The 24,094-nt window shown below is 48.8% G+C and overlaps 1 protein-coding gene and 1 long non-coding RNA gene across 3 annotated transcripts in view; one reads left to right on the forward strand and one right to left on the reverse strand.

Annotated features, from left to right (window-relative positions):
* Positions 1-1,981: 1,981 nt before the first annotated feature.
* Positions 1,982-24,094, reverse strand: part of LOC123353022 — a 50,051-nt gene continuing 27,938 nt past the window's right edge. The window contains exons 2-3 of one of the 2 annotated variants that reach the window (XR_006574351.1): positions 19,263-19,452; positions 1,982-2,274 (exon numbers count right to left, since the gene is read on the reverse strand). This is a non-coding gene — a long non-coding RNA (uncharacterized LOC123353022). Of the gene's footprint in view, positions 2,275-18,836; positions 19,148-19,262; positions 19,453-24,094 lie in introns of those variants that run through there. The other variant, XR_006574352.1, reaches the window with a different exon arrangement.
* The window catches only part of LRRC75A (leucine rich repeat containing 75A), a 187,760-nt gene continuing 171,732 nt past the window's right edge, over positions 8,067-24,094 (forward strand). The window contains exon 1 of the mRNA XM_044993719.1: positions 8,067-9,035. Within this exon, the coding sequence (XP_044849654.1) occupies positions 8,766-9,035 (270 nt within the window). The 5' untranslated portion in view covers positions 8,067-8,765. The remainder of the gene's footprint in view (positions 9,036-24,094) is intronic.

Here is a 24,094-nt window from a genome sequence, read left to right on the forward strand (position 1 = left end):
AGTGAGCGATCCGAGTTCAATGCCTAATGGCCTACAGCCATGTCCAAAACCCATTTAAGCCTGGTGCTTGGCAGCAGTACATTTATCACCTCGACAAGCTCCATCAAACATGCATTAATCTTTGAAAGAAATCAGCTAGTAAATAAATGAAATACGTAATCTGGAGACGCACGCACAAAAGATGGATTTGATAATGTGATGTTGAACGACGAATGATTTACTGTTCAAAAAGTTAGCTGCCAATGGGGTTGGGCTGTTTATTTTCAAAAGGGGAATGGATGGATGGAGTTTGCTGCTTCAAAACATTCATTTTCGTGTCCTGGCTAGATGCCGTGAAACATTTGGAAAGAATCAGGAGTGTGAGTCAAACACTGAATCGTGTCTGTTTGCTATCTCCTGGGGTTCTGCATATTTCTTAGTTACTAGAGAGCAAGTGCCTGCAGCCTGCTTCTCTGCCCTCTGAAGTGTTCCAGTTGATCTGATCAGTGCACTCCTAGCAGAGGGCTGATTCTCATGCCTGCAATCTGGAGTAACTCCCCCAGAGTCTTTTTTGCTCCTACGAATCGTGTATAGGTCTTCCTGGGCATCAGTGAGCCTTCGGGCTTGCACGGGATAGACTGATGCTTCAGTTTTCTATAGCACTCTTAATCCAAGAATCTTGAAACACTTTACAGATATTAACGAATCAAGCATTGCATGAGCACTGTGCTTTCGGCAAGTAGTATTAATGCCATTTTGAGAATGGGTATAGCGAGGCACAGAGGTTTAAGTGACTTGCTCCAGCTCACGGAGGAGTCAGTAGCAGGAACAGAATTTGGGAATCCTGACTCTCAAGCCCACGTTCAAACCACTAATTTATATTCCCTCTCTAGCATCTACTTCGTGAACATCCAAGTCCATAGCAAACTCTGCTGTGGGCTCCAGAAGAGGAGCACTGGAATGATGCAGCAGCTTTCTTCATGCAAATCTCCCCTTCCGTTAATAGTGGTCCCCGAAAATTTTCTTACCCAGTTTGCTAGCTTGTATTTCATCTACTGTATATTTTCTTTGGGAGTTCATGATTTAATAGCTGCACATGTTTGCTTTTGCTGGCTAAAGTAAATGGCTTCTTTCTATATGTTGGATCGGATCTGATTTTTTTTTTCTTTTAACTTCCAAGCCTTTTCCTGCATGGAGCTGAGATTCACTATTGTATTTAATTTGTTTTCAGTGCGTCTCCTGGAAGGTTTTAAAACAGTATTATGTAGATTTTATCTTTACAATAACATAGAGGGAAATCTAGATCCCATTGAAGTCAATGCCAAATGGGATTTTTGCCTTCAATGGGGCCAGAAGTTCACTCATAGGTGGTTTGGAGATTGGTTGATGCATACCCTTTTTAACTCTTGGCCACCAGTTCAAATCCAGCCCTGCTGGGCAGGGGCGGCTCTACAAATTTGGCCGCCCCAAGCAGTCATGCCCGGGAGGCGCCCCCGAGCCGCGGGAGCAGCGGACCTCCCGCGGTCATGACTGCAGAGGGTCCGCTGGTCGCGCGGCTCGGCTGGACCTCCCGCAGCTGTGGGCGGTTCGCTGGTCCGGCGGCTCCGGTTGAGCTGCCGCAGTCATGCCTGCGGAAGGTCCAGCCGAGCCGCGGGACCAGCGTCCCCTCCGCAGTCATGCCTGCGGCAGGTCCGCTGCTCCCGGGGCTCCGGTGGACCTCCCGCAGGGATGACTGCGGCAGGTCCGCCGGCCCAGCCTGCCGCCCCCCCGGGAAAGGGCCGCCCCAGGCAGGTGCTTGCCCCGCTGGGCTCTGGAGCCAGCCCTGCTGCTGGGGAGCTAGTGAGTGCATGACTCTTGTTTTTTAACCAGCTGACTTATCTTTAGCATGTGGGATGATAAAGACCCTGATCTAAACCCTGTTGAAATCAATGGGAGTCTTTCCACTGGCTTCCCTGAGCTTTTAATCAGGCCCTAATTAGCATATCTGAGCTCCTTACACATGGTACTGATGAGTATGTAGATACAGACATGAAATAGACAGGAGGTTTCTGTTCAAGTCACAAGCGGATATGAGGCCACGTTACAAGACCTCTAACAAAATTACCTTTCCTCCACCTCCCATTGGAGGCCAAAGATTGAAGAGGCCCTGGACGCTGAGCTAGTCTCTTGCCCCAACTGCCAGGCCAGTTCTGGAAGGAAGCTGCTCATCATGTCCCCGTTCTGCTGAATGTTCAAAGATTTCAGTATGGGGGTGGCCCTGTCAGCAGGACAAACCTTGCTAGCACCAAAATTCCCCTGGAACAGAAGAATAATGCTCAATAAAAACATAGGTAGACACTTTACTAACTAACTGGGGTAGTTTCTCCTCCAGATCAAAACAACAACACTCTCTAAGCCCCATTCCTATTTTTATTTATAAAAATATTTATTTCCCATATATAAAATATGGGAAAGAAAAAGACTCAGAAATATTTAGCAAGGACCTCCTGGCAGCTTTAGCCGCTGGCTTGAATTGTCTAAACAACTTTTGGCTGGTGTGTAAACAGAGCCTTCTGCTTCTATAAACACTGCATCTAAATTGTTGAGTGGGGGAAAAAAGCTGAAGCGGTCACATGAAGGGAAGATTTATCACTTCCGTCAGCTTAAGCAATTTTGTATTCCTCCAGGGCTTGCAAGTTTGGACTTGTTTTGCTTGGGAAATGTGGGAGGACAGGGACAGTGGGTACTTGTGCTATTGCAGAAGACGGCATCTACATGATCTGTGAGAGACTGGAACGCAATAGACGACCCCTTCGGGGATGTATCTCTTGACAAGAATCAACACACACATTTTTAAACCTAAGCATGTATGAAGAGGAGAAATAGTCCCTATTTTGTCTAGAAAGAGAAGGCAGTAGGCTGATGCACAGGGGTTTATCCTCATAGCCCCTATGAAACACCAGTGTGAGTTACGCCAGTGTGGTAAATCCCCTTGCATTGAACAAATGCTCCCTGCTGTCTAAACAAAAGAGATCTTTTCATTCTTCTGATGAGAATCAACCATTTTGCCAATGCCAAAAATCGACACCTGCTTTTATTGCAGCCCATTGCTTCCTTGAGGTGTAAAAGTAACCTGGTGTATTCGGGGGACTCATTCGTGGTCAATATTAAATTTTCTACTTGGCAAGCCTCAGTAAGTAAGCAACCAATGAGATGTTCACTGGAACCATGGGTTGTTCTGAGAACTCCCCTCTGAGGGGAAGAAAGGAGAGGGTGCTGCTTCTGGTCATGGGATAATGAGGAGCATATTGTGCATTATGGGTACAGGAATACTTTGAGATCAAATCAGAGTGCTTTACAAAGGTGGATAACAAAACTCTCCCTGTTTCGCAGGCAGTGAAATGAAACATGGAGAACTGAAATGATTTGCCCAAGATTGTCCCACAATAAGGCCGGGTCTGCACTAAAAACTTTTGCCGATTTAGAGTAATGTTGCTTAGTGGTATTTTTTTTTCTTTTATACTGGCAAAAACCCTAGTGTAGAAGCAGCTATTCTGGCAAAAAAGTGCTATTGCCAGTATAAATTGGGTCCACTCCAGGAGTGTTTCCCCTTTGCTGGCAGAGCTACGTTATACCACCAACCTTTTTTTTTTTTTAAGTGTAGACCTGATTTTGGTCAGCAGAATAGTCTGCTCCAGTATCCACATCACCTGTGTTCTATTCCTGGCTCTGCTGCTGAGTCGCTGTGACCTTGGATGCTTTCTTGAACTTGGTAGCTCTGCAGTTTTAGAGGCGCCCAGGATCTCAACCTCAGTTTTAATTTTTTTCTCTCCCCTTCTCACTTCCTATACTCTACAGAGTGATGAGCTGATACTGGCTTGCTGACTTCTCAGTTCAGGTTGTTTCGAAGTTTTGGACATCTTGGCAACTTCCTGGGATGGAAAGCAAATCCAACCCAGTTAACTTCGATCCTTTTTCAGGTGGTTTGGATGTGAAAAGCTTGTTGTGCGTGGGGAAATTGAGTGTCTGGAATTCCCATTACAGGGTGGACCAACACTGAGAATGCTCTATGCTGTGGCTCCAGATTCTGTCGTCTCCTAGCTAGTAATGGATCTTGGCCTGCAAAATTCTCATCTGCATCCAAATGTCCTTGAAGTCCAAGTGTAATGGTCCCTCGCCCTCCCGTGGGGAGGGAGATCACTCTGCCTCACTACACCAAGGGAATTTAGGTTCTGGATTTTTGGCTCCATTTGTTAGAGAGAGACTGGCTGCAGAGTGTAGACCTGATCTGAATTTCCTCAACAGGAGATCCAGGGTTTGGGCCGGGCAAAAGTCTAACCAGTCTGTTTTCTTCCATAGTCTCAGTATCGACATTTTTAAATCCTTTTTGAATCCTGGACATTTCTAACTAGCCAATCCCCAGCACCAGATCTGCTGAGGCACATTAACCAAGCCAGAACGCTCTCCTACGGAAATGCTGACGAGCTTGCAGTTTGCACACCTGGATACAGTCAGCTGTACTAAGAGAAATCTCTCAATGGCTGAGGAGCTATCATCAGTGAATAGCAGAATATATCATCAGTCAGACAGGTACAAACAAAGATCAGGCCTGCTGAGGACTGCAGGATATACACGGCTCCCAATGTGAGAGAGCGAGCGAGAGCGCCAGATATATATTTTTTACAGTTAGGCACTCTCAATTGCATGTGCACATTTGGGCACAATTTGAGTGTATAGAAAATACCACAGACACTAACTGAATATTTGTTATGCATGTGGCCAATGTACCCTAGCAATTGCAGAATCAATCTGTGAAAATCTGGCCCACTGGGTGTCTTGCCTTTATCCTTTGTTTAGCTTGTTATGACAATCGAGAGAGAAACCTATAAAGAGACTGGATCTTTAAATGGCTGAGTCTGCCCATAGGACAGAATAGAGGAAGATGGGGTGGTGACAGGATCTCCTACTGGCAGGGCAATGTCTGCTTGTGGTGGAACACCAGGCACGCATCTGGGCCTGTGCACATAGCAGGCTCTCTGGGCCTGATTGTTCTGGTCCCTCCACATTCAGGATTGAGGCAATGTGTTTGGCACTGGAAGCTTGAGTTGCAGCTAAGCCAGGCTGCACCCGTTTTGTGGCTAATCGGTCTCCTGGGCCATCAGTGCAAGACCTTGTCACCAAGCATCAGTTCATTTAACAAGAAATGCAGCAGAGCCTGTACCATTTCTTTTTGGGTGGGGACACTTTAATTTCTACTCCAGTCAAAAGCATCCCTCTGGAAAAGGCTTGCCCGGCCCTGCTGACTCCTCTCAGTATAACGCAGAGCACACTGCTCTTGACTTCTCGGTTGAAATTCTGTGGTTCAGAGGAGCCCTGGCTCTCAACCTCAGTGTTTATTTTTTTTTCCTCTCCCTCTCTCATTTCCTATATCCTGGAACAGAGTGATGAGCTGATGCTGGCTGGCTGACTTCTCAATTTGCAATAGATTTATCTTCCGTGGAGAAAGAAGCTAACGGTTCTATAGCCTTCTGTGAGGAACATGCACTGAAATGGGACCATCCTCTGGGTCCAGCCAGAGCATTTGTGGCCGGAAGTCTCTTGGCTGCTAGTTTGTGTTATAAAGAGAGGCTGTGTATCGACGGGGCCGGGGCGCACTGTTGTCACTCAACAAACAATTGTGCTCAGTTGGTTCATATGGGAAAACTAGCCAACAAGGGCAAGTTTTGTATACAGGGGCTCTGCTCCTATTGACTACAGTGGTGCAGGAACCCGCTCTAGGGTAGTAAGAAGACTCCTACAGCCTGCTTCAGAGGCAGTCTCCCTGTAGGGCTCTCCTGGCACGTAGTGGCTTGCAGGATTAGAATCTAACTCTCTAGGCCAAGGGAGGCTTGGACAAAGCTGGGAGCAGAATCTCGTTCGTTCCTATGTCACTTGCCCAAATGTTCTATAATCCATATTAAAAACATGGCTGCCTCTCCCCCCACCCTAGATTTAATAGCAAATATGGCGGTGAAGTCTCACTTTACTATGTGTCTGTGATTTTTATAAACTATACTACAGTGCATTTCCAGACACGGCCTGATTGAATTGAATTCAAAACTAAACTACAGGTGTCAAAGAAAGCAACCGAGTACTTTTTTTTTTTTTAAATGCATTGTCTCGGCAGATTTAGACTTCGATCCCATACGTGGATCTGACACTATGGTCCCCTGTGGCCACACGGAGTCCTGTTGAAGTTAACCCTCCCAGGGGGAGAGAGAGGTGTGCAGAGGAGTGTGTTTTGTTTTGTAGTAATATATACACACAGTGCTGCAAGGTCAAAGAAATGCATCTGGCCTTTGGAGTGGAAGGTGGTGGGGTCTGTGATGGTGCTTAGGTCCTGGGGAAGTTCATTTGACAGTCTTGGGCTGGCTTCCAAGGGAGTTCTGTCTCCTGCACAGATGGGCCTTACCCTTGTAGAGAGCTCTGTTGTGCCCAAGAAGCAAAGCTAGCAACCACACTCTTTATCCCGGGGTTTAGTTAGTTTTTAGAGATCCTGGGTCCAGGCCATTGAGTCCCTTGAAGATACAGCTGGAGACCGTGAACTTGATTTGATAGTCGAGGGGTAGCCAAAGTTGAGTGGAGGCCAGGTTGGATGTGCTCACGGGAGCTAGTGTAGCTGAGGAGATGCTCTGCAGCATTCTGTATGATGTGGAGTTTCCAAAGTGCTGAAGGCTCCATGTCCAGGTATATTGGATGGCTGTGGTCCAGCCGAGAACTGATGAAGATGTGAATAACTGAGGCCAGGTCATCATGTGCCAGGATGGGATGGAGTCTCCTAGCCAACTGGAGATGGTAGGAAGCATTACACACAGGTGCTGCTAGGTGAGAGCTCAGCATCAGCAAGGAATTCACGAGCCTCCTGGACTTACGGACTCAATTGACCACTTGTAGGTGTGAACCTTCAGTCCAAGGAGACTGGGCTGTGGCTGCAAACTCCTCTATTTTCCTCTGCCCATTAGCATTACCTCTGTCTTGCCTGGATTCAGCGTCAGCTGTGACCTGCTCTCGACCAAGCACGGGGCCAGCGGCGAGGGGGTGTTGGGGGTGTGATGGCAGGGGGTGAAGGAGAGGTAGAACCCTGTCACCGATGTGGTGCTAGCACTTGAGTCCATGTTGGCTGACTGGTTCCCCAGTGGGTGCAGGTACATGTTGACTAGGACCTGAGCGAGAACTGATCCTTGTAGGATAAACGATAGAAACGGTCAGGCAGGTAGGCTCGGGAAGGGAGATGTCGGTTTGCGTGTGGAAGGGTGGAGGTGTTGTTGGAAATATGAATAATATTGATTAAATCCCAGTCCGGGCCTCCTGTCTTGTGCTTCTCTTCTGCTCTTCTCTTTGTTTTAATACCTGAAACTGCCTCTTCTGCCTGGCTTGCTCCGCCCTGCCTCCAGGGAGCAGCCTGCTGGCTCTGAACAACTTCTGCTGTACCCGGACCTGCCTCCACTCTAGGGGGGAGTGGTTCCAGCCAGGGCTGCCCCTGGGGGGAGAACAAGTGGGGCAATTTTCCCCAGCCCTGGGGCCCCACAGGGGCCCCCATGAGAATACAGTATCCTATAGTATTGTGACTTTTTTTTTTATGGATGGGCCCCCCAAAAATTGCTTTGCCCCAGGCCCCCTGAATCCTCTGGGCAGCCCTGGTTCCAGCAGGGTCCGGGGGGACCGCCACAGCGTGCAGGGGGGTCCCAGGGAGGGCGAGGCTGCCGGTTCCGGGTACCAGTGAGCGTTGGGGGGGCCGGGCTGGGAGAAGCCCCAGGCGGGGCAGGCTCCGGGGCGGGATTCTCCGCGGCCCGGCCGGGGCCGGGCTGGCAGCAGCGGCGGGTCCCCCCGGGAAGCAGCCCGGGGCCGGCGCTCGCTCTCCGCTGCAGCGCAGCAGCCGGGCAGCAGGGGGAGAGCCGGAGCCGGAGCCCGCCCGGATCCCGCTTCCTCCCGCAGCCCGGCCCCGGCGCGCCGAGCCCTGCCCGGCTCCCTCCTGCCCGCGGCCGCCTGGCTCCGGCTCCGGCTCCGGCCCCGAGCGAGCTGCGCCCTGCCCCGGGCGGGGGCCGGGGACCGCGCCTGGCCGCCCCCTGCGGGGACCCGGGACTGATTCCTGCCGGGGAAGGGAGCGGGGCGGGCTCGGGAGAGGAGCCGCCGCCGCCGCCCGCCGCCTTTGTGCGGGGACATGCAACAGTTCCCCCGAAGTTGCTGCCGGGGCTAGAGCGGGCGCCCGGCTGCTCCGGCCCCGCCGCCATGGGGAGCGAGGACTGAGCCCGCCCCGGGCCGCGCTGGGGGCCCGGCAGGGCGGCGGGGGGCTGACCGCTCTCCGCTGCCCGGAGCCGCCCGGGCGGGGCGTCTGCAGCCTCGTCCCGGGCGAGCGGCGTTGGGTCATGCCGGCGGGGCTGCTGCCGGTGCCCAACTCTCCGCGGGAAGAGCGAGGCGTGGGGGAGAAGCCGCTGCCCCCTGCAGCCAGCCCCCTGCCCCCGGCCACCGGGAGGCTCCGGGGCCCTTGGTAAGAAGCTCCCTGGAATCTTGGTGGGTTTCCCCCCCCCTGGCAGCAATGAGGGGCGATGCCGGTTGTATTTCTTACTGGTGAGCGAAGCCCTCCAGCTCTGCATCCCCGGTGGGGCGACCCTCGGACGGCTGGGGGTCTGCACTTCCACTGAGGGCACCCTGCCTTGGAGCCGCTGAGATCTGCTGCCCACCAGGGGCCACCGAGACCAGACCAGACGCTTTTGCATGAAGCCGGGGGGAGGCGTTTCGGATGAGGCTCCTGGTGGCTTGGCTGTACCATGGGCACCAAGCAGACCAAAGGATGCCAGCCTCCCGGGGCAGGGGAGAGCCCCCCGTCGCACAATCCAGGCTCCCGCAAGAAGATGCCAGCTAGGGACCGGGGAGACTTCCTAGCGTCCTTCATGGTGAAGTCCAGTGATAAGTTTGGGAAGAGTGGTGGCAACTTGCCCCCTTATCACCGGCGGATCAGTATGATCCAGGACATGCTGCTGCTAGTGAAGCAAGGGAAACAGGACGAGGCGACTGAGCTGCTGAAACACCTGCGACAGGTGAGTGAGGATGCTCTGGAGGTTGGAGCATAGGATGGAAACAAGTTTGGGGTCCAGCATAGGGTCTTATTGGAAGGGTGTAAATGGAAAAGATCATCCTAGCAAGTTCTTGGCAAACAAGGGATTGGAAAAGCATTTAAAACTAGGCAGGATTAAATGCTAATATATGGGAAGTAAAATGCTAATAGATGGGACGCAATCTCTCCTTGGTCAGTGGTATGGACTGGGTAATCTATAACACAGCTTTTCCAGGTCTAGCGTCTATCGCAGGACTTTATGGGAAAGGGTTCAGAAATCTCAGTAACTGTTGCATGGTCATTGTGTCCAAAAACTTATAGAAGCATTGGGACTTCACCCAGTTGTTTCATTTGCAAATGAAACTTGGTGCAGCATAGAAGCCTTCAGAAAGCATCTTTCTCTCTTTTATTGCTTCCGATGGTAGCTTTGGAGTCCAAAATAAAAATGGCTGGTATAAGAGATTCCCATTTCACTTTTAAAAAATTCATTTGTAAACAGCTCTTTATAGCACCCACAAGTCTTTGGGCAATTATCCGCCTTTTGTCTCAAAGATTCTTTGTTCATGTTTTTTTTATATTGTAAAGAAAGAACTATCAGCAGCTTCGTATGCATATCTTACTCTTCTGTCACATACCAGTAGACGGAGTTTAGTTCCTATTTGATTAAGGCTTGTAGAAATTACCTTGGGATCTTTAAGGATGGAAGGTGCTATGTGAAAAGAGGGAATTATTAATATACTATCTTAACCAATGCCACTCAACTGAAAATCTGTTCCAGTCATGTGTTAACTGAAAGCTTGGTTTGAGCAAGTGAAAATACAGGCAGAGAACAATGTTCTTCTCTGTCCTCTGGGGTACTGGCTCTGAATCTTTTCAGACTACTGTATCCCCTTCAGGAGTCTGATGTGTCTTGGGTACCCCCAAGTTTCACCTCACTTAAAAACAACTTGCTTACAAAATCAGACCTAAAACTACAAAAGTGGCGTAGCACACTATTACTGAACAATTTCTCATTTTGACCATAGAATTATAAAATAAATCAACTGGAATATCAATATTGTACTTACATTTCAATGTATAGTCTATAGAGCAGTATAAACAAGTCATTGTATGAAATTTTAGTTTGTACTGACTTTGCTGGTGCTTTTCATGTAGCCTTTTGTAAAATTAGGCAACTATCTAGATGAGCTGATGTATCCCCTGGAAGAGCTCTGCAAACCCCCAGGGGTACCTCTGGTTGAGAACCACTTCTCTAGGGCGCTGAAACAAAAGCAGAAAGAAGAGTGGCTTCAGAAGTAAAAGGCTACAGTGGGACTGACCCTGTTTGGGGGAATTCTTAAAAGGAAACAAATTGCTCTGTAAACTATGAGTCACAATTTCCTGAGGTATCAGGTGACAATAAAAGACCGAAGTGCTATGGGAACTTTTGAGGCTTTTTGTGTTTTGGAAGTGATGTGTTAATCAGTTTTCAAGGTGAAAGTGAAAATGGACCTGTCCACACCAGACTGGATTTGTTTCTAAGGTCTTTGTTTCTTGAGGTCTGCAAGACCCATAGGCAAGATGTACCTTGCAATGGGAGTGATCAGTGCCACCTCAGGGAAAGTTGCTCAGGTTTTCTCTGTATGGCAGTAGCTTCCTCTTATTTCCTAGAATTGTTGTGTAAAAATGCACCCTTTCTACTCTTGTTCTGCGTTGTTTTCTGCCTTTCTTTTCGTTGTCCTGGTGTTATTTCCCCCTTCCCTTTCACAGGCATCTGCCAGAGACATTTCCCACTGAAGCCAAGAAGGCAGGTTGTGTGACTTGTACCTATCTTGGGAGTAGTTTCATTGAGAGCTATGGAGGAGGTGCTGTAAGAAGAAAGGTGTTGGGTTTTTTCATGTTCCCTACCATGCTCCCCTGTTATCTGTTTTCACCTCTAGATAACGCTTCCTTCCCCAAACCATAGTGCCCATTTCTACAGGTGATATAATAACACCATGATTAAAGGCCATGCGTATTCTCCTTTGGGTATCTGCACAGATCTCCCAGTGAATGTCAGTCAGGGTTTTGGGTGAGGAATGTGGCTTGAAAGAGGTAATGATTCAAATTCTAAATTGCTGCCCCAAAACACCAAATAGGCCAGGTCAAAACTTTGCAGTAAAGAGTTTGATCTAATGCCCTTTGAAGTCAATGGGAAGATACTTGTTGACTTCAGTAGATATTGGTCAGGCCCAAAATGAGTGGTGGTGGAAGCAATAATTCTCCTCCTAAGAATGCTTGCTGTCTGTGCAATATCATGGAGCACTGTTCCCATGTTTTCTGTCATCCAGTGCCCAAGCTTGAGTCTTGCTTGCTTCGCAGCTGAGATCTGAAGCTGTTCTTCTAGCTTGGGTGGGAGATCCCCCCCTTTCCCTGCTCTGGATCAGTGAGGTGGAGAATCTGAGTGAAATGTGACATTTAACAGTGGTTGCCCTTATGATGAATCTTGCTACCAGGGTGTCCTGTCACCACGACCGGGGAAAAACTGCATATCCACTAGAGCCAGAAATTCCTTTCAAAATGCTGGAGGAGGCAAGGAACCTGTTACAGTCTGATGAGTCTTTTATAAATGAAGATTTCTATAGAAGAGCTCAGATAAAGTATACCTTGATATGTCATAATAGGGAACACTTTGTCCTAGATACTATAATAGACTTGATTATTCCCTGCCATTCACAAGCATTATTCCCTGCCACCTAATTAAGAACTTAAGAGCCCCATTGACCAAACTCCTGATTTCCTGTGGCTTAGAGAATTTAATTTTCAGGGGTCTTGGCAGTCTGGTGCTAGTGCTGAGCTCTCACCCCATGTTACGTGGCAGAGAGAGAACATGGTTAACTCTTAAGATGGGAATTGCAACTGAATGATAGCAAGCTTCTCTGGGAGCTGAATTCCAACAATGCCTTAGTCTGGAAGAGAGAGTGTGGGGGTGAGATTCCTTCGGCTGAGAGAACTGAGTTTGGTGGCACGTTACATTGCAAACTCCTTGGGGCAGAGAGCACCTCCTCACTGTGCTTTGTAAAGAACTGAGCATAAAGGGGTTTTGATTTTGGTTGGGGCATCCAGATGCTACAGTAATATATACTAATGGGTGATGACACAGCATTTGGGATTTTTAGAGAAGACTAAGGGAGTTAATGCCCAGATTTCAATGGGATCTGGGTGCATAACTCCTTTGAGCTCTGCTGAAAATCCCAGTGAGAGACCTCCATTGAGATCACGGGCAGATTTTTCCATTGTTTCCTGTGGGCTTTGGATCAGGCCCAGCGTGCTAAGGAGAAGACTGAGCTAGTAGCTGCAGTTCTCCATGCTTTTCTGTATGAGGCTTGTGTGCTGAATTGATCTGCAGGATTCCTGTACATGCTTCTTATGGATATCTGATCCAAAGCCTACAGAAGTCAAGGGAGGGACACCCACTGACTATGGATCCGGCCCTATGTGTGTGTCCGCTTACAGGCAGTGCTTTTTGCCTGGAGAGAGCCCCGAAACTTGGATTGGGTTCTTCCCACAGTTGCCAGCATCCCTAGAAAAGTTATGTATTCTAGACAGCAGCAGGAAAACAAAACACCAGCTGGCGGGCAGGACGGCCTACTAAACTGAGCATCAGAATGTCTGCCTTTTATCCCCATCTCTGCCACTGATTTGCTGTATTCCTTGGGCAAATCACACAATCTGCCTGTGTCAGTTTTCCAGTGGGAGTGATGCTTACCTCGTTTGTAGATTGCTGCAAGATTTAGTCAGTCAGTGTTTGCGAAGAACCTTGACTACGTAAAGAGCTCTGCAAGTGCTAAGTGTTATGAAGTGAAGCAAGCTTTACAAACAAGTTGGGGGGAAAAAATAAACGACAAATGAGTACACTTAGAGTGTCTTGTTACAAGGCTGCTCCCCAGGGGAAATGCAGTAGGTGGTCTCCTCTCTTTAGAATCAGTTTGGCATTACTGCTGCATTCCAGATCCTACCGCCGGCTTTACAGAGCATGCATTGGCTGTTTGCACAGACAGCCTAATTTTGCGACGGACTCTTTCAGCTGGTGGTAACCTCTTCTGCTGCCGTTTCCTTCTGCTCTGTTAATAGCGTCGACTGCCTCGAGTCCGAGAGTGGGCCTGAAGCATCGCTTGTAAAGCTAACGTCCTAAAAAGAAGCATTGTGCTCTCTCCTTCTGAGTGTGCGCTTCCCTGGAAATCAGCATCTCCTCTCTGCATCCGGCATGGCGGCGCCCAGTGGGTGCTGCACATGGGGCATCTTTTGTTTTTTGATAGTGAGACCAACAAATTGAGGATGAATGGAAATGTACAGAAATAACTATAATGCTTGTCTATAATTCGAAGAACCCCGGTAACAGTATTTACGGTAATCCGCTGCATGCCATGGGCATCCTAGGCTTCCACAATGATGCTGGGATAGTTCCTTTTATGGGGACCTTGCATCGTATGGGGCAGGGTAGGGTGGGGGGCTGGGGATGGTGGTTGGGCATAGGGGCCCTGTATGGTAGGGGCCTGGCCCTTCGGCTTTTCCATGACATGGGGTGGGAGTGGGGGGAGGGGGGGCTGCGTAGGGTGATGGGCAGGGGGATCTTGCCTGGTATAGGGCGTGGAAGGGTGGTGGCTGTAGGGGCCTAGCTGTGGAAGACCTGCAGCATCAAACTTTCCCCTAACATCTCCCTGCTCATTGCCTTTGGGTTTGGGCTAGGGCTGGGTCTGAACCGCAGCCGCAGAAGCCAGGGGAAGTGCTGGGGCTTGGCCCAGGCCGGTGTGAAGATCAGTATCCAGCCATGAAACCTGGATCAGGAGCCTCCGGCTCGGGGGTTCGGGTTTACGGTCAGGCCCTTCTCTAGTGGAAAGTGCTGGCGGAGGGGACGGAAAGGGTCCGTGCGCGATTGTCTGTTGTGTCCATTCTTGTCTCCCCATCCCCAATGCTCAGGGCCATATCCTGCCCTGAGCTACCAGCGGAGAGCTCTGGGATGGGGCACACAAACCCTGCGTGGGCTGGGAAGGGCCAACACCCAGCGCTACGCCTGTAACGGGTGTCCGGCCTCTGGCAAGGGACTGGAAAGACATGAGCTTGCCCAGGTGCAGCTGGCCAGGAAGGAGAGCAGACCAGCGGCTCTAGCTTGGGGGGAGAAACCTGGCTGGAGCCAGGAGCTGACAGGACCATGGCCAGTCATAGCTTCCCTGCAGGAAGGCAGGTCTGACGGGCTGTCAGGGTCCTGCCAGTGGCAGTAAAGCCAGGTTACGGTAGGGTGAGGTCTCAGAGCTAAGCCCCAAAGATGGACACACAACCTCCAAAGGGCTGAGACTTAAGCCCGACAGGGACACTAACTCCTTTTATTTTGGGTTTGGTTTTGGAACCGTGACTTTGGAAGTGGGGCGAGGAGGGTGCATGATAGTAACCTGGCCAGAGTGCTGAGCTATAAGCGGTCAGAGTGGGCTGGAAACCCTGCCAGGGAAACTGAGGCAGATCGGCTGCAGCATTCTGCCCGGCCATGAGGACGGTGCACAGGGGGCAGTAACACGACGACAAGTTTCCATCACAGTCTGTGCAGTTGTGTGAACAGAACCCAGGGCCTCTGTCAGACCCCACCTGCTGTACGCTTAGGAGGGGGCTTGATATTGGTGTTTATAGGGCTTGATCCTGCAAGGTGCTGAGGGCTGTCAGTGCTCACTGAGGCAGCAGTAACAGCCCCGGGCGGGGGGTGTCAGTGGGAGTTGAGCACCTTCTGTGGTGCCCCGGGCTGCTCAGCACTCTGGGGCCAGTCACTTAACTGCCTATTCATTCGGATGGGGTGCCGTGTGCCCCTTCGTGTGCCAGTCTGGTTATTCATATCTTAATTACAGGAGAGGCATGGCAGAGTGTAATTAAAAATAAATGGATGGTGTAGAAAAGGCATACTGGGGACTCGTGTTTACTCTTTGCTATAACACCAGAGCAAGGGGACGGTCAGTGAAATTAAAAAGTGATTCTTTGTTGCGCTCTCTCTAATTAATTAACTTGATTAACTATAAGAGATGTGGGGAAATGGCTGTTATTAATCCCAGGTCCGTGGGATCCGTGCATCAAGTGCTTTCTCTCAGCTCGGGTTGCCATCCAATAATTTTGCCCTTTCTAATGAGGCGTCGGTTATTAAGGAGAGTTTGGAGCAGAATGTAAAGGAGTTTGAAGCCAGAGAACAATAGCTGTATATCGAGAAATAGCCTTGTGCCAGGGGGATGGATCAAGGTGATTTAAATAATCGATTTTATTCAACTTTTCCATTCGTACTGCAGTTACTTTTAAAAGAAAGGTGCATTCTCATTGGTTGAGATAACCATTACAACATGATTTACAACTAAATAGAGTCTTTACGCTAGATTTGGTGCATCTTTTTGCTACCTAGCAGGGTGCACTATATAACTATTCACGTTTATTTAAGCAATTGTATAGCTTAATAGTTTCAGATTCTTATTAATGTTTGTTTTTAGTATGTTAGAAAATAGTCAATGAAGTGTCAAGCAGGATTAGGATGGTAACTGGGATTTAATTAAACAAACAAACAAGCATATAAAGCTTATGTTCATTAAACAAAACAACATTAAATGTTTTGATACATAAATGTATCAAAACATGTTTCACATTTTCAACTAAACGGAGGGATTAACTGTGGTCAGGGAATTAAACTGATTATTTCAGGTCAGACTTGGAAAATTTTCAAATATGATTAAATGAAAGTGCCTAGAGCGTAAATTCCTACACACCTGTCTCTTGAAAATGAGACCGTCTAAGCAGGGCTTTGGAGCGGAGCCCGGAGCTGGAGCCCGGAGCAGCTCCGGAGCAGTGGAGTTGCAGGTTTTTGCCTGGAGCTGAAGCGGAGCCGGAGCACAGCTCCAAAGCCCTGCGTCTAAGTTTATTTAGACTGATCTATTGTGCCATATTTCTAGAGTTTGACTTCAACACTTAGATGGTTTTCCCCCTGACTCTTTCTTCATATAGAAGAGCAGACTTTAATTCTAACTCAGTGGTTTTGATAGAGACCCATGGATTCAGCATATTTATTTTTATGTAAATGTTTTAAGAGAGCACACTAAGTTTTTAGGCCTTCATATATTTTGTATTAAATTCAGATTTAATTTTAAACAGGTTTATTTTAAAAAAGAAAAACTTATAATTTAAATGACTGTTATAATTGAAATAAACTACAAAAATCAGATTTCCTTCCCTTCCCCAAAAAATTCCCCCAAACTTGATGTCTGTCCACCCAGCTTGAGATACAATGAGAGCAGTGTGTTGTGATAGTGTTGAGGTGACCATCTTTCAGAAGCAATGGAACTCCTTTCAAGAGAAAGAGGTGTATTGGCTCTCTACTGTTCTTAAGTAGCAGTTTACTATTTGGTTGGTCACTTTTCAATTGTCAGGGGATTCTGGGCTGTCCGTTTCTTTTCCGTGACAGTTGTTTGAGACCTGAGGAAGACACAATCTTACCCTTAAAGGTTGGATCTTATTCCTTGCAGCATTGGAACTGGCATGAGCGCTTTGGTTTGGAAAGATGTTTGTGTGTGAGAGAGAAGGATCTAGTGGTTAGAACTCCTGAGTTCTCTAGTGTCAGCTTTGCCACTGACTGACTATCTGGCCTTGGGTGAATTGCTCATCTCTTGGCCCCGGTTTATATAACTTTCACAGAGTTCTTAGGAAGCTTAATTCATTATGTTTGAAAAGTGCTTTGAGGGGAGGAGATGAAAACGGCTGTATGTAAGTGCACGTTCTTATGAGCTGCAAATAACACATTTGCTGGACAGAATCCCATTACATTCCAAACTAGATGGTGGTGGTATGTCTGAAAAGTTGTTCGGGAGCAGTCACTGTAAATGTGCAATTTAAACCCTCACGGTTACTCTGTGTACTTAATGGAGCTTTGTAGGTTGAGGTAACCTGGTCACGCAAGAAGTACTTTACGTTTTATTTACGTGCATCAAATCAATCACATGTATTTAGGAGCATAGGCGCTGACTTCTCCTGGCGTCGGTGGGTGCTCGACTGCTGGCCCCGCCCCGACTCCACCCTGGCCCCGCCCCCATTCCAACTCCTTCCCCAAAGTCCCTGCCCCAGCTCCTCCCCCTCCCTGCCCCTATTGGACTCCTTCGCCAAATCCCCGCCCCGGCCCCACCTTGTCCCCTGAGCACGCCACGTTCCCGCTCCTCCCCCATCCCTCCCACAGCTTGTTACGCCACGAAACAGCGGGATGCAGAGCGCTCAGGGGAGGAAGTGAGGTGAGGTGAGGCGAGCTGGGGTGGGGAGCTTGGCTGCCGGTGGGTTCCGAGCCCCCACCAATTTTTCCCCAGCCCGGAGCACCCACAGAGTCGGCGCCTGTGTTTAGGAGTGGCTCTGAGACAATGGATTTCCCGAAGTGCACTGCGGTTCCAATGCGAGGTACTCCCGGATACTGATGTACAAGGAGCAGAAGTAAATCACAGTGAGTCATGCAACTTGCGTTGTCCAGCGGCAAGTGACATCATAGCCAGGTGCAAACTATTGTTACACAACATGCATTTTACAATGACAAAGTCGCTGTGATAACGTTAGAGCCTCTGCCTGTAAACTTCACCGATTTGACACAGCCCTTAACCACGTGCATCAATCTCGTTGTCTTCAATGGCATTGAAGCATGTGACTAAAGTTAATGAAAAGGCTTCACTGCTTTGCGGAATAGGGATCTCTGGCTGAATCGGTAGGTGTTCCTATTCACCAGAGCATTTCAATACGTAGGCTTTAAGCAACTGAAAGTGCTCAAATGCTTGACTGGATTGGGGTCCCCTCTGGCAGTTTGCTAGATGCCCGAAGCCTGCAGCTAATTTGCATAAAATTGACCCAACGGGTGTGCCCTGGGATCAGCTACTGGCGTGATCCTGTCCTGCTGCATCCTGATCTTGGAACGCTGCACACCAGCAACCGCAGTCTGCACGGGCTGCAGCTTGGTGCTAAATGGAGAGGGGCTATGGGCACGCTACCAAGCTCTGTGGCCTGCGTTTGGCCTGTCAGGGTGGCCCAAGTGTGACTTTTCATATGCAGCATCCTGTCTGCCACGCGAGAGCTGCCCGTCTTTCTGTGCGGACAGGGAAAAGCAACAGGCAGGGTCAGAGACTGTCGGGGCCGCATCTCCCTGCGGGCCCGGTGTGCGTCTTCAAGAGGGCACTGCTCAAACGTCGTCATCGGTTAAAGAGTGTGTGCTCTTCAGTGCCGACGGGGACATGCAAGAACCTCCTACAGATGAATGGGGAAGGCTGGCTGAGGCCAGACATCTGCTCTGGGTGCACAATGGGGCTGTGGGGAAGAAAGTGGGCAGGATGACTTACACCCAAGGTCAGTGCTGTGAGTTTGAGACCAGGAATTGGCTTCCTGTGGTGCATTGGAAATGGCACAACCATCAGAAGCTTCCCCCCCAGCTTTTTTTTTTTTAAACCCTTAGAACACTGGGAAAGTTTGCCAGCAAACGAATGTTAACGAGGCCACATCTGACAGTGGTGTGTCAGCCATCATGCGGAGCTGGTGGCCCTTTAATCTCTCTTTCCACCTTCTGAAGATCTGCTCTCGCTTGTATCTCTCTGTGCTCCTGCTCTTCTGCCTCTTCCTTGTCTCAGCGTGTCGAACTTCCTGCTGTTCCTGTTCCTCGGTGGGCCTGAGCAGGGAGATGGGCCCATCGTGCCTTAGTGGTGTCTGAGTGAATGAACTTAGAAAACTGAGCCTGCGGCTACTGTATAAATCTATCCTTTTTTTTTTTTAAGCTGTGTGTGGGGGAACAAGAGGGGGAGGTGAGGGTCACACATGGCGGTGGCTGATCCAGGTGGATTATAGCTGGCTGGCTGGGAAGGATTAGTGAGATTCCTTTCTTCATCTGGTTGGCTAACTGCCCGGCACGGATCTATGTCTGCTACCATTGACTACCCGTGATACTGACAGGGCTCCTCATGGGAGGAACAGCAGCAGATGAGGGTGCCCAGCCGGCATGGTTGAGGACGCTGTGATCATCCTAAAAGTGTGCACGTTGCTGTAGCCTGAGCGTGACTGGGCGGTGGCCTCCGTGCCTAGGGAAGGCATGTGTGCCCAGACCTGTGGAGTTGCCAATGCAAAGCTGCATGTCAGCATAACCTATGCTAGTGTAATAGGCTTCAGGGGCAGGCTGGCCTTTGGGGGATTTTTGTGGGGTTGTTTCAAAAGGAAATACCTTCCCGAGACCGAGGCTCCCTCTCCCTTCAGTGCGTGGGTGTGTGCCGGCTGTTTTGACAAGCGGGTGCCGTCGCCTGTGGGAACTGCCTTCAGAATTCGACCTCTTCGGTGTGGAAGTGGCGGCTGCTGCTCCTTTGAAGTCTCCAGCCAGATGGTGTCTGCGCAGGGGAGTCTGAGCTGGGCTGGAACTGGGAAGTGACAGTGTATTTTAAACACAGCGTATTTCCCCTGGCTTCAGATCGATAATATCCCACGGAATACAGGGCCTAATGGGTCCCCAAGGGCTTTACACACCAACACCACTGAAATGTAGCCACTTCTGGGGTGGAGGACAGCAGCCAAAATGCACATGCATGACAAAGGGTGGAAGGGTGGGTTATGTTGACTGGGAGACTTAGGGCAAATCTTACTGTCATGCAGGGACTGTCAGTGTCTACCCCAAGCAGGTAAGATTTCTGGCTGGGCTTTTCAAAGGAAGTTTAATGGGATTTAGGTGCCTAATTCCCTTTGGTTACAGCTGCACGTGAAGCTGGGGGTAGGTTGACCAGACAGCAAGTGTGAAAAATCAGGGGGTAATAGGCGCCTGTAGAAGAAAAAGCTCCAAATATTGGGACCATCCCTATAAAATAGGGACATCTGGTCACCCTAGCCGGGCATGGGATTTCCAGCTTGAGTAGCACTAGTTCTCCTCTCCAGGGATGTTTATACTAAGCCTACTCATGGGCCTGGCTGGTAATTAATTACTTTCTGATGTTTCAGCATTTCTCTCTCTCTCTCTCTCTTCCCTCCCCCTCTCCCCTGGTAGAAGGGGAGGTTGGAGATCTGTCAGGTGTTTTTTCCTTTTGGAAAGTTGTCACAAAAAAGGAAATGGAGGAGGGGGAGGAATGGATCAGCCATTTAGGAATATGAGGGAGAACACATTCTTCATGGTTTAAAATGTGACCGTATCCCATTCACTTCCTGAAGATAGAGTTCTTGAGCAACAATGTGCTGTCCTTCTAGAGAGCTGTCTACCTGCAGGTCTTGCAGCATTTTGCAAACTTCAATGAAATGGGTATAAATCATTCTTTCTATTTTGCAGATGGGGAAACTGAGGCAAAGGGACTTGGCCAAGGTCCTACTGTGAGCGTGTGGCAGAGTCAGGAACCAAACCCACCTCTGCTGACTGCCAATTTGGTGCTTGAATCCCAAGACTTGGTCAGGGATAATGCCTTCGGCTCACCCTTAGTTCAAAGAAAAATACTCCAGTAGTCTAGAGTAATTACTGTAGGCCATAGGGTTAGAGTCGTGTTCTCACAGGGCTCGATGCCATTACTCTAAAGTTCTGTAGGGCTTGTCGTATAAGGGCATCCTGTTTCCATTGTGGTTGACCTGGCTGTGCTGCAACCAAACCGGTGGCCACTTATCAGTGGCATTTAAAAGAAAACAGCGTAGTGCCCCAGTGCACTCTGCTGTTGTAATATCCTGTGTCGAATGGCAATGCCTCCCGTACACCCACAGTTCTAGTTCCTAAAATGACTTGAGCGAACGCCATTGGAATAAAGCCCCGGTTTGAAGGGACTCTGGAGGGGAGGGGAGGAGCTTTGTGAAATATAAGCCAGTGGATTTAAACAAACAAATCCCCTCTGAGTAAAGAAAGGGCTGATGCAAGGTCCTTGTGTTACGGCTGAGGACGGTACAATGAAAAAGGAAGGATGCTAGTGTGGTTAAAGGCTAAGACAGGGACTAAGGAAACCTGGCTTTAATTCCCAGCTCTGCCACATACTTGTGTGACTTTGGGCGAGTCCCTTTGCACCCGTGTGCTTCGCTTTCCCAGCTGTGAAACAGGTGACGGGGGGTAATATTACTTCCCTGCCTGCGGGATGCTGTGAGGATGAGTTCCTTAAAGCTCTCTGGATGGGACATGCTCTAGGAGTGCAGTGATGTTGGAATGAAGGCAATGAATGCTTGTATTTAGTAACCGTCTTCAGAGCAGGGTCCTTAAACGAGACCCATCTCCATCTGCCCAAGGCTGATGCAGTGTCACTGAAGGGCCACTTTTAAGCGGTTTGGATAATTTAAAGTCAGAACAACTGTTTCAATAAAAAACACACAGCACCACCCTTGTTCTCCCCCCCATCCCTCTCCCTTTCCCCCTCCCCTTTGTCTGTTTAGTTTTCTATGGTCAAACAACAGCATAGAACCCACAGGTGTGCATGCCCTCGCTGGCCTGTGGAAGTGACACCCATTTACATGTGGGCAGAAGTATTTCTAGGCTGGAGATTGCTGTGTGGAGGTCACTGAAGTGTGTGTGTGTGTGTGTGTGTGTGTGTGTGTGTGTGTGTGTGTGTGTGTGTGTGAAAATCAGGGAGATCTCTACTTATTTAATTCCTAAAGGTTTGCAAAGTTCGGTCTGTAGCTGAGGGGCATGTGATCCTGAGAATGATTGTTGGGGTTTCGAAATGGAATTACCTTCCTCTATAATAAAGTTGCTGTTAAGTCGTTTCATTAGCAGAGTTAATAGAAAAACCTCTTCAAGCCCCCGAATACCAGCTGGTGGTTTTCGCAAATGCAGAAGGTGAATGTTAGGAGGGTTGACAGTGAAGTCTCTGTTCAGACAGGACATGTGGGTGCAGGGGGAGTATATGTGATTGGAGAATGGGGAAGTGGTGGTCTGAGCATCGGAAACTAGGAGAGCTTCAGGTTGTGACAGCTGCACGTCTCTATCTGTGGCCTTAGACAAGTCACTTACACTCTCTTCTTCAGCCTAGCAGGAGCCTGAAGAGCGCTTACATTCATTATCGCTTCGTGTTTGCAAAGCGCCATGCAGGACAGTGTTGCCAACTTGGCAAACCTGCAATATTTGGTGTTTTCCTTAAAGCCCAGCTTGAGGAGTCAGGTGAATGTGCGACTCTCAGCTTTCCTTCACCCAGAAAGTTTCTAACCCTCCTAGATGGTAAGAAAAGCTCGAAAATGGGACCTGAGTGCACCTCAGTGGCTCAAAAGCCAGAAGGTAAATAACCACCTGCCCAATTTACTGTTTTAAAGAAACTTATGAGTTTTAAGCCAACCTCCTGATTTGTGTGGGGCTGACTCATGATCTCTGGGTGCTTGAGGTTGGCAATGCAGCATAGTATTGGAGAAGAGTGGAACACTTCGGGCCTGATCTTGCACTGTCTTGCATCTGTGCACAGTAGGTCTGAAATGCAATCAGAACAGCATTCCCCCCGCCACTGTCTCCAGCCATAGCATCTCCCCTGCAGTCACCCGGCACTGGAGCTGTCTGGGGAAGTTTTCAGTGAAATGGTTTATCGTGACATGCCAGGGTGTCGAAACCAGAGCTGCTTGCCGGGAAAGGTCTGTTTCAATACATTTCCCATTTCTGAAGAAATGTTGGGTTGTTTTTTTGTTTTGTTTTTTACATACGAAATTTGGTTCGAAATGACTTTTAATTTTGAACTTTAAATTCATTTAAGATCAAACAAAAACTTTCTTTGACAAGATCAAAATGAAACATTTATCGAAAAAAACCACTTTGATTATTGAGCCAAAGTCTCCCTCTTCCCTTCCATATTTTCGGTTTGCAATTTTTTTTGAAATTCTCCCTGATTTGGGAGAGGAAAAACCATTTTGAAATCTTGAAAATTCTCCCTGGATGGCTACACAGTTTCCCGCCAGTTCTTGTTGGCACAGGGGAAATGGCCAGTGAAGGTGCAAGGCAGTGTTTGTGCGCACACGCACGCTTGGTTTTGTTCTCCCTGGCAAAATGACTGTGTCATGACCAAACTTAGGCCCTGATCCTGTATGGACTTAGGCTAGGCTGTTCTAAGGTCTCCCGTGTAGCCGCTCTTTGCCGGTGGGAGTGCGCTCTCCTGCCGGCCTAATTAAACCACCCCCAGTGAGCAGCGTTAGCTGTGTCCGCAGGCTACGTAGCACGGTCCACGTCACCACTTTTGTCAGTCAGGGATGTGTGTGTTTTTTTTTTCACACCCCTGACTGACAAAAGTTTTACTGACAAACGTGGTAATGTAGACAAAGCCTTACTCATGGGCAGAACTTCACACATCATTGAAGTCGAATCAGTGAAGTTAAGCATGTGCCAAGTATCAGGGGGTAACCGTGTTAGTCTGTATGCACAAAAACAACGAGGAGTCCGGAGGCACCTTAAAGACTAACAGATTTATTTGGGCATAAGCTTTTGTGGGTAAAAACCCCCACTTCTTCAGATGCATGGAGTGAGAATTACAGCTGCAGGCATTATACAATGACACATGAAGAGAAGGCAGTTACCTCACAAGTGGAGAACCAGTGTAGACAGGGCCAATTCAATCAGGGTGGATGTAGTCCAATCCCAGTAATTGAGGAGGTGGAGTCAATTCCAGGAGAGGGAAAGTTGCTTTTGTAGTGAGCCAGCCACTCCCAGTCCCTATTCAAGCCCAAATTAGATGTGCAGGTGAATGAACCCCTGATGGTGTGGCTGATGTGGTTGGGTCCTCTGATGGTGTCGCTAGAGTAGATATGGGGACGGAGTAGGCAGCCAGCAACTACACACCACATCAGCCACACCATTAGGGGCTCATTCACCTGCACATCTACTAATGTGATATATGCCATCATGTGCCAGCAATGCCCCTCTGCCATGTACATTGACCAAACCGGACAGTCTCTACATAAAAGAATAAATGGACACAAATCGGACATCAGGAATGGTAACATACAAAAGCCAGTAGGAGAACACTTCAGTCTTCCTGGACGTTCTATAACAGATTTAAAAGTAGCCATCCTTCAACCAAAAAACTTCAGAAACAGACTTCAAAGAGAAACTGCAGAACTAAAATTCATTTGCATATT

The sequence above is a fragment of the Mauremys mutica genome, chromosome 19 (genome assembly GCF_020497125.1).
Source record: "Mauremys mutica isolate MM-2020 ecotype Southern chromosome 19, ASM2049712v1, whole genome shotgun sequence".
Lineage (NCBI taxonomy): Eukaryota > Metazoa > Chordata > Testudines > Geoemydidae > Mauremys > Mauremys mutica.